The sequence below is a fragment of the Bubalus bubalis genome, chromosome 5 (assembly GCF_019923935.1).
Source record: "Bubalus bubalis isolate 160015118507 breed Murrah chromosome 5, NDDB_SH_1, whole genome shotgun sequence".
Taxonomy (NCBI): domain Eukaryota; kingdom Metazoa; phylum Chordata; class Mammalia; order Artiodactyla; family Bovidae; genus Bubalus; species Bubalus bubalis.
In genome coordinates this window covers 120,928,568-120,938,259 of record NC_059161.1, presented here as the reverse complement: position 1 = coordinate 120,938,259, position 9,692 = coordinate 120,928,568, and the positions used below count along the sequence as shown (strand labels likewise).

At 48.0% G+C, this 9,692-nt stretch overlaps 1 protein-coding gene across 3 annotated transcripts; it reads left to right on the top strand.

Moving 5' to 3' along the window:
- Window positions 1-264: 264 nt before the first annotated feature.
- On the top strand, window positions 265-7,348 carry LOC102412860 (pregnancy-associated glycoprotein-like). 3 transcript variants are annotated; one of them, XR_006550968.1, is made up of 4 exons: window positions 265-2,334; window positions 3,203-3,319; window positions 5,441-5,539; window positions 7,049-7,348. XR_006550968.1 is itself a non-coding variant. In XM_044942558.1 (4 exons), exons 2-4 carry the CDS (start codon window positions 2,153-2,155, stop codon window positions 7,080-7,082), a joined length of 333 nt encoding a protein of 110 aa, XP_044798493.1. In that variant the 5' UTR covers window positions 267-2,035; window positions 2,135-2,152; the 3' UTR covers window positions 7,083-7,348. The 3 variants fall into 3 exon arrangements, 2 of the variants coding, with proteins under 2 accessions (XP_044798491.1, XP_044798493.1); XM_044942558.1 differs by lacking the exon at window positions 5,441-5,539 and having other exon boundaries at window positions 267-2,035; window positions 2,135-2,334; XM_044942556.1 differs by lacking the exon at window positions 5,441-5,539.
- The last annotated feature ends 2,344 nt before the right edge of the window (window positions 7,349-9,692 follow it).

The following is a 9,692-nucleotide window of genomic DNA, read 5'->3' as shown; positions in this document are numbered from 1 at the left end:
AAACCCCCAGTTCTGTGCTAAAGATATTAGTTTAAGTAGATTTTTCTTTCTGAATGAAGTGAGCCATTGAGTTACAGATGAAGGCTCAATCATGGCTGATCAAAAGATCAATCAAGTGTGAAACCCTAGGAAGAGGATGTTCAGCTTCCATGGATCCAAGAAGGACAGCGGTAAAAAGTTACTGAGCCATCATGGCATGTGGTGCCATAAAAATCTAACACTATAGTTACTGTTACTGATTTGAAAAACAGGTATCATCTCTTCTTCAAGAATGCACAAGAGAGAGGCAAAGAGTAAACACACATCAAATGAAAGGGTCACCTGCATGCTGTTGATTGGGCATGGTCTGAGATTAGAGTGAGTGGTCTGGGGTGACCTAGGAGGGTCATCTGGAGAAGGAGGTGTTCATACTGGTACAAAGAAGAGACTGGAGAGCTCCTAAAGTGAAGGCTCCAGTCTGAGCAGAGGCTGTGATGTGGGGTGTTTGGAACATGATAACATGATGTCAGGAGACAAGGAACACCCAGAGGGTAGGAGTGTCTGAGAATCGGGGGTGGACACTGCAGCCAGGCCTGCCCTAACCTTCCCTGCTTGGTCCCTGTAGATGTTCTACTTTGGAAACATCAGCATTGGAACACCCCCTAAAGAGTTCAGCGTCCTCTTTGACACCGGCTCCTCTGACCTCTGGGTGTCCTCTGTCTTCTGCCACGATCCAGGCTGTAGTGAGCACCATTTTCCTCCCCTTGCCCTTCTTGTACTCCCCCTTTCACTTCCTTCTTGGTTCTTGGCACATGACAGACCCTCATCTTTTGTGTCTGCAGGTAAACACAGACTCTTCAACCCTCATGGGTCTACCACCTTCCAGATGACAGACCGTCACATGCACTTTTGCAATGAGCTTGGGGATGTCACTGGGTTTTTTGGCCGTGACATTGTTCGGGTAAAGTGGAAACAGAAGCAGAGTCATGACTGGCCCTGGGAGCAACTGCTGCTTATAAAACAGATGCAAGGCTAGATGACAAGACCCATCCTCCCCAAAGTCCCTTAGATATTTGAGGCCCATTCCAAATAACCCTGTCCCTAGGGAGAGGCATCCTTGCTAACAGAATCTCTCAGAGTGGCTAACCCAGAGAGTAGCTTGGGGTGTGGACTTGCAGCTCCTTTGCCCTTGAGAAGCTCAAGGTTTATTTTGCTGGGAGCAGGGAGAGATGGGGGAAGATCATCACTTTTATCTTCTCAGAATGTGCCGGGCACTTTCATGGTAATAGTTATTTAACCCTGCAACAACACCATGCAGCAGGTACTTTTATTATTTTCATGATACAGGTAGGGGAACTAAGGTGCAGAAAGCAAGGGCCTTGCAAAGTTCACACATGTGGTAGGTGGTGGAGCTGGGCTGGTCAGTCAGGATTCAAGCATGTGTTGGATATTTGGGGAGAGGATAAAACTGATCTGGAGCCCCTAGGGGCAGCCAAGGGCTTCAGGTATCCAGGCAGAGAAAGCAGGTGGGCACACATATTGGAGGAGCCTGTTAGGGTTCTCACTCTAGGGGGCCTCTGAGAGTCAAATAAAAACTATGGCCCACTTCCACCAAAGTGCCTGAGTATTTTCCCTCTCTAGCTTGTTCTCTCTCACTTATACACATACACATACACCCACATCCCCCAAAGCCTGTTTTCCCAGCAGAGTTTTCATAAGAACCTAGCCAGCGACCTTGTATAATGGGCTTACATCTTCCTGGGCAGATGCAGAATCCATGATGCATTGCAATGAATTCAGTCCATTTCTGTTATCAGATCGCAGTGATGCCAAAGAGAAGACTACCTTGCTCTCTACCCACTTTTTCCTCAGGTGGGAACCATTTGGTCTTGTCCTGAGTCTTGGTTACCCCACCTGTACCGAAGTCATGAGGCCAATTTGACTCACTCAGATGGTGTTTGCAGGACAAGCAGGTGTTGTTAAAATCCACATCCCCACACCAATGGAAACCGAGTTCCTGTCCCAGATTGGTCTAACTATCTGAGATCAACCCAAGGTACAGCCAGGCCTCAGTTCTTCTCTGCAGTGCTAATGGTATCTCCTCCCCAGCCCCACTTCACAATACTTTATGTGGGAACACTCTCCTCTCCCACAGATCGGAGACCTTGTCATCATGAACCAGACTTTTGCCCTGACCTACAGGCAGATTAGCAAGATCCTGCCATTTGTACCTTTTGAGGGAGTCCTGGGTTTGGGCTACCCCAGCCTCACCACCTCCAGGATCATCCCTGTCTTTGACAGCCTGATGCTACAAAAAGTCATTTCTGAGCCCGTGTTTGCCTTCTACTTGAACAAGTAAGTCTTAGCTGGACAAGCCCTCTCTTCAGATTAGTTTTAAGATACTTGCAGTTGTGTAAACAATTATAGACCACCTGATTCAGAGGTTTCCTGATAGTCTGGCCCAGGAGAACTATGTCCTTAGGGCCCCACCTATCCCCAACACTGGTTTTTTGTAAATAAAGTTTTATTGGAACAGAGCCATGCTCATTGGCTCAAGGGCAGCAGCTTGGTCCAGGGAAGGGAAGAGGGAAGAGGGAGAGCAACAGAAGGTGTCAGGAAATGGGTTGGAGAAAAAGGCTACAGGATTTGCTGATAGACTTGATGTGGAAAAAGGAGAGGGATGGCAGGAATGTTTCCCCACTCATAACATTTCACCGGGAGCCCAGGGCTAGCTACAATTTGCAGGAATCAGTGAAAAACGAAAATGTGGGATCTGTGAGTGTGGGCCCCATGGTTGGCACAGGTCACAGGCCAGTGAAGCCAACCCTGGGTGAGCCTGAACCCATGCCTTTAGCGCCCCCTGGCCTGAGCTCTTTTGAAGAATGATAATTTAGACAAGGGGAAGCTAGATCCCTCCTGCAGGGAGTCTTCTGATGGTATCTTTGAGCAACCATGGCACTAGAGGGGACCAGGCTCTCTTCAGAAGGCTGGGTGGTCAAAGCCTGGCCAAGCTGCCCAGCCTGTAACCACTTCTGTGCCTCTGATCAGCCTATGACCAACCTTAGTCAGGTTCTCAGTCCCTACATGTCTCAATTTTTGCGTCTGTAAAATGGGGACAGTAGTAGCGCCTCTGATGTGTGGATAAGCACAGTCATTGTGTGGATAATGCCAGTCATTGCCTGGCATTACTCTTCTCCAATGACACTCCCCCTTCTTTCTCCAGCAAGAAGAAGAATGGCAGCGTGGTGATGCTTGGTGGGGTGGACCATTCCTATTACAAGGGAGAACTCAACTGGGTACCAGTGTCCAAATCTCTCTACTGGCAGATAACTGTGGACCGGTAAGCCTCTCCATCTAAGGGCCACCCCAAGTGATGTTACCACATGTACACACAGACTCAGGCAGACACACACAAATGCACGCACAGACACATAGTCACACACAGTTATTCTCCACCCACAGAGACACACATACAGACCCACACTGACACACACAGAAACACACACATAGGCACACATATAAACATGCACAGGCACACGGATACACACACACAGAAACACAGACACATTCAGATGCACATGAGCAGACACAGAAATACAGATACACATACCACCCATAATTGCCCCAGGCCTCCTGACCAGGGCTCTGACCAGGGTCCTGAACAGGGTCCAGGTAGATGTGTGTAGCCCTGGGAGGGGTGTACCTACCATGTTGTGAGGTAGGGAGCATGGTTTGAGGACCCTAATGTGCAGTGAACAGAGGATGAAGGAGAATTTCACCAGCCTGAACAAGGTTGTGATAAGATGCCCGTAGCTATCTGAGACCGAGGGGATTCTCAGTACATAAAATTGTCAGTTTAGCCAAGGACTATACAGTCCATAGGGTCGCAAAGAGTTGGACACGACTGAGCGACTTTCACTTTCACTTTCATTTTCAGAAACAAAGTCCTGGACAAACTTGGGAAAACTAGTCTCTTTAGGGAGAAGCTACCTAGCTGTGGAGAGAGGTTGGCTGCCCTCCACAAGGGAGGTTGGCTCCCTTGTGTCTTTTATTTTGGCTGCATTTTCCGAGTACAGGCTTTCTCTAGCTGTGGCGTATGGAGGCTTCCCTAGTTGCAGTGCGAGGGCTTCAGCTGTTGTGGACTGCTGGCTCTAAAGTGCCTGAGCTCGCTGTTTGCAGGCCTTGGGCTCAGCAGTTGCAGCACGCAGGCTCTTTTTGGGCTATTTGAGCTTAGTTGCCTGGTGGTATATGAGATATTAGTTCCCCAACAACCCATGTCCCCTGCTTTGGAAGGGCAATTCCTAACCACTAGAATTAGTGGTTAGGGAAGTCCTTGTCTGCATTCTTGAGATCTAAAAGCAACTCACAGAAAGGAACAAACCACCTACCCACCCCCAACCCTGGGTACACAATGGGGCGGGAGCTGAGAGAATCAGGAAGCTGGGATTCAGGAGTGGCATGAGAACAAGTGGCAATAATGATGGGACTCTGGGTGATATCCTCAGAAAATAGCTTGGGTACCCTTTGGAGGTCCCCTGAGCTAACTCAGGCATTGCCTGGAAGGGCCCTCAGTGTCTGATTTGGGTAAAGGGGTGGTGCTGGAGACACTCACTCCCAGGACAGCCTGGTCTCCCCCACCACCAGTCTGAGCATCTGCTACCCGGGGGAACCTCTATCTTCAATGTGTGAGTTGACCCATTATTGGCCAGATACAGGTCTCTGTATCCAGTTGCAATTTTTCATTCATTTATTCCACAAATGCCAGGTTCTCGAGGTAGGCACTGAGGATACAATTTGACCTACATCTAGTAAGGCAAACATACATGAAACAACTTACATATATAGTGATTTACCACTTTGGTACGTGCTAGACATGAGGAAGAGTTCGCAGAGACTGAGCAAGACCAGAGCCTGATCTAGTTCAGAGAGAAGACTTCCTTGAGAATGGGACAGTTAGGGTGGAACCTGGAAGATGAGGACAAATGAGCTATACAGAGGTGATGGGGATATTCTAGGAAGGGCACCAGCACAAGCCCACGATCTGAGGTAGGAAGAGCCTGGTGCATGCAGGAACTGAAAGGAAGTCAAAGAAGGTGATGTGAGCAGAGCAAAAGGAAACAGAGTCAGGGCCAGAACTGAAGGACTGTTCTGGAGATAGTCAAAGAGGAGGCATTCCTGGGGGAGGCTTCAGAGCGACCCTGGTGCCTGCTTTGTCCCACTGCCTCCCAGCATCTCTGTGAATAGGAAGGTAATTGGTTGTTCCAGTAGATGTCAGGCCATTCTGGGCACCGGGACTGCATTCGTGCATGGCCTGACAAGACTGATCACCAACATTCAGAGATTCGTCCGCGCCAGGCCTTACCATGGTTGCCAGGTGAAGGATCATGCCACAGGTTCACTCCAGGGCTGCCCACACAACAGGGATTTGCTGGGCTGACCCCTCTCCCTCTTTCTCTCACAGTACTTGATTTCATGTCACGTCCATACTACAATCCCTCCTATCGTTTTCACCATCAATGGCATTGACTACCCAATGCACCCTGAAGACTACATCGTGACGGTGAGGGGCCAACCCTGGGGGCCGGTTCTCAAATCTGGGACTTGCAGGAACCTTTGGGCTGCTGCCGAGAGGACAGCGGCCTCTGCAGGCCCAGTTGCACCATTACAGATGCTGCTGAGCCCTGTGGTTGGGCCAATGCCTCCCTCAAAACCAACCACGTGAGAGTAAAGGGCAGTCTGGGACTCCCTCCTTCTGAAATAAATGTAGAGACACTAGCTGGCATGGTGGGAGTTACAGGAGAGGAGAACACTAAGGGTCTCTGGCCTCACAGACCTTCAGTTCAACCAGAGACCTCAGATGCAGAAACATGGAAAGTCAGCTCTAGCAACCCCTGAAATAGACCCTGTGACAAGGTGTTGGCCGAGGGCAGTCCCAGTGTGCTGGCCCACCATAGTGTTTAGCACTAGTCTCCCTTCCTATCTCAAAAGTGTCCCGATTGGGGTGATAAATTACATGATTGCCTTAATCCTTGGCTGCAACTTCCCCTTGCTAAGCCCCAGGGCCTCCTCTGTGAGTTGGGGTACTGACCCCTCTGTGGGGAGGATGGATGCTAAGGTGAATAAAGGGTGCACAGTGACTGCTCAGCCCTGGTACAGGGTGGAGGCTTCACATAAGCTCCCTGCAGGAGTTCAGAGCAGGCTGATGGGCTCAAAGAAGGCTTTGAGGAAGAGAAGGAATTGCAGTAATTCTAAACCATCAGCCTCAGGGAGGAATGAGGAAGCCTGCTTGTGTTGAGACAGCTCTATACTGGATTCCATGTACCCCTAGGGGCTGTGCAAAGGTGGGACAGGGACAGATTAGGGGTGATGAAGCCTAGAGACTAGGGGAGCACCAGGATAAGTCACCCAACCCAGCCTGGAGTGGCCAAGGATAGTGATTGTGGGCTCAGGAAGGCTTCCTAGAAGGCCTGAGCACAGTCTTAAAAGAAAAGGGCTGTGGGGAAAGGGGAGAAGAAAAGGCGTTCTGTGCAGAGAAAACATCTAGCCGGTGTCAGAAGGAAAGAAGACAGAAGGAAAACAGCAGTGTAAGGGGAACCACAGACCATTCTTGTTCTTTTAAAAAAAATTTTAATGAAGTATAGTTGATTTACAATGATACGTTACTTTTTGCCATACAGAGAAATGACTCAGTTTCACACACACATACACATATATGTGTGTATATATACACTTTTCCTATTCTTTCCCATGACAATTTATTATGAGATACTGAATACAGTTCCCTGTGTTATACAGTAGGACTTTATTGTTTATCCATCCTCACTTTATCAGTTTGCATCTGATAATCCCATACTCCCAATCCTCCCCTCTTCCACTCCCTTCCCTCAGGAAAATCACAGGTATTGACCCTTCTTAATCTTGGATGTACGCCCTCTTCTGCAGCTGTGGAGAAAGCCACTTGATTCTTACCAAGAAGGGAAATAAAACGGAGAACCTACCAGCTCTGCATATTGAGTGGGGCGGCATGTAAAGGCTCAAGCTGACTGGTGTGCATTTCTGTCTCCCTCAGAGTACTTGCAACCTCTGCTTCAGCGCTTTTCTAGGAGGCACAGAGAAAGTGACCAAATCAGAGACCTGGATACTGGGTGACGCCTTCCTGAGGCGGTATTTCTCGGTTTTCGATTGAGGAAACCACAGAATTGGCCTGGCTCCCGCAGTGTAAATGCTGGGCTGCTACAGAAATCAATCAGGCCCACTCCAAGTACACACTCACTCACATGTAGGGCACTCCCTCCCAGGAATGCTGGGGAACTGTGTTTGTTGCTCTGCAAAACCCTATTCTCAGTAAAGAATAAAGGATTTTATCTCAGTGGTGTTGATATGAATGGTTGCCTCTCTTTGGGTCTGGGAGGTGTATCATAACCAGGCTGGATCTTGTCCCAGAGTTTTATATCTCTAGGACATTTAACCAGGAAGGAAAGAAGTTCAGAAAACATCAGTTTACCTTGGAGGTCTCTGATTGGTTTACCTCAGATCTTGTGTCCAGCCCTGGACCAACCATCCTGGTGAGGGCATAGGGTCTTGTGATTGGCTTTATACTGTCATTTGGCCCTGCCCCCACAGGCAATGTGATTTCCAGTTTACTCCAGAATCATGATGTTGAAATCAGAGAGAAATGTCCACAAATGTAGTGGCTGGGGGATGTTCTAGACCATGGGAGAGTTTATGACTACCCCACCAACTCCACCACCTCCTCATTCAGAGGGATGTTAAAGGGTAATAAAAATAGATTCTCTTCCTTCCAACTCGGAGGCATATTGGCAGTGGCCTTCTGCTCTCGGGGGGCTCTGATTGAATAGTTTTGCACTGAGATGGTTCCCTTTTGTCCCCCATCCCAGTTGTCAGCTCTCTTCCACCCACATCCACTGTGTCCTTTCCAGCTCCATTTCCCATGTGGCAGGCCCATGTGGATTCCTGAGCCATCCCCCTCTTCCAGGGACCAGCATGCCCCTTCCCTTCCCTCTTTGGGGGTGGTCTCTTTACTGATCTCCATGACTTGGTAGTGGGTTCCTAAATCAGCCCTCTATCCTGTGGGCCCACCATATCACCTGGCATATAGCACCCTTTACAATGCTTCTGGGGAGGATGCCACTCATATAACAGGTGATCCAGGGTGCACAGAGCCTTCATCCTTTATGGGCTTCCTCCAGGGGCAGAGGTATAAACCATTTGGTTTGAGCTGCCATGGTTTGGCACTTTGGGAGTGGAAGCATCACAGGTTCTCACCTGGAGACCCTAGACAGAGGCCTAGGCTGGGTATAGCAAGAATCAGAGGTGAAGGCAGGCCCAGATGAGAAAAGAAGCAGGAATGAATGAATCAGGCGGAAAACACAGCCCAACACAATGCATACTATGGGCCTTTACTCAGGCAAGACATATATCAGGAAAAGAAATGTCTCTTTCTTTCCTTCCTCATCTATTCATTCAGTACAAATTTACTGGGCACTTACTATATGCCAGATGCTGTGGTGGACCCACAAGACAGAGGGCTGATTTAGGAACCCACCACCAAGTCATGGAGATCAATAAAGAGACCACCCCCAAAGGACAGGCCCAGATGGAGAAAACAACAGAGATGTGGGTGGGAGGCCAAAGGAGTGAGGGGGTTTCCTCTTTAGGGAGATGAGGAAAGGCTGGCATAGGCCTCTTGGAGGGGAACTGACTTCAGTCTTGCCACCCCACCCTGAAACATATCTCTACACCCTGCAGTTACCATCCATGTGCAAATCAGCAACATGGGTGTGGTTACATGTGCCTGGCCCCTTTGGGATGACACTGGATTATGAGCAGTTTCAGGAGACTGGAAGAGGACCCATTGCAGAGTTGATATGGGAGCAAGGTGACAGTAGAAGTAACTCTTTCTTTTTTTCAACAGTAAATATCAGAAGTGATGTGTGTCTAAATTTCTTCATCGGAGCTGCAATGAAAAAGAATTACAAGAGGCTTGATAAACTGTTATTGTGGAAAAAATCAATAATATATTAATGCATCAGTGATGTATAGAATGTTTATGAAATGCAAAATATTAAAAAAAATCATGAAGTGGGCTAAGTGGAGACTCAACTGAACATTATCTCAAACTTGTTTTCCCAACGGTCTTCATAGAACCATAATGTTTCTGTTGGTGAGAAAACACCAATAAGACTAAGAGTTATTTCTTTGCTTGACTACATATGCTATCTCATCAGGCACTCTATCTATCAGATCTAGGCCCTTAAATCTATTTCTCACTTCCACTGTATAATCATAAGCGATTTGATTTAGGTCATACCTGAATGGTCTAGTGGTTTTCCCTACTTTCTTCAATTTAAGTCTGAATTTGGCAATAAGGATTTCATGGTCTGAGCCACAGTCAGCTCCTGGTCTTGTTTTTGCTGACTGTATAGAGCTTCTCCATCTTTGGCTGCAAAGAATATAATCAATCTGATTTTGGTGCTGACCATCTGGTGATGTCCATGTATAGAGTCTTCTCTTGTGTTGTTGGAAGAGGGTGTTTGTTATGACCAGTGCATTTTCTTGGCAAAACTCTATTAGTCTTTGCCCTGCTTCATTGCATATTCCAAGGCCAAATTTGTCTGTTACTCTAGGTGTTTCTTGACTTCCTACTTTTGAATTCCAGTCCCCTATAATGAAAAGGACATCTTTTTTGGGTG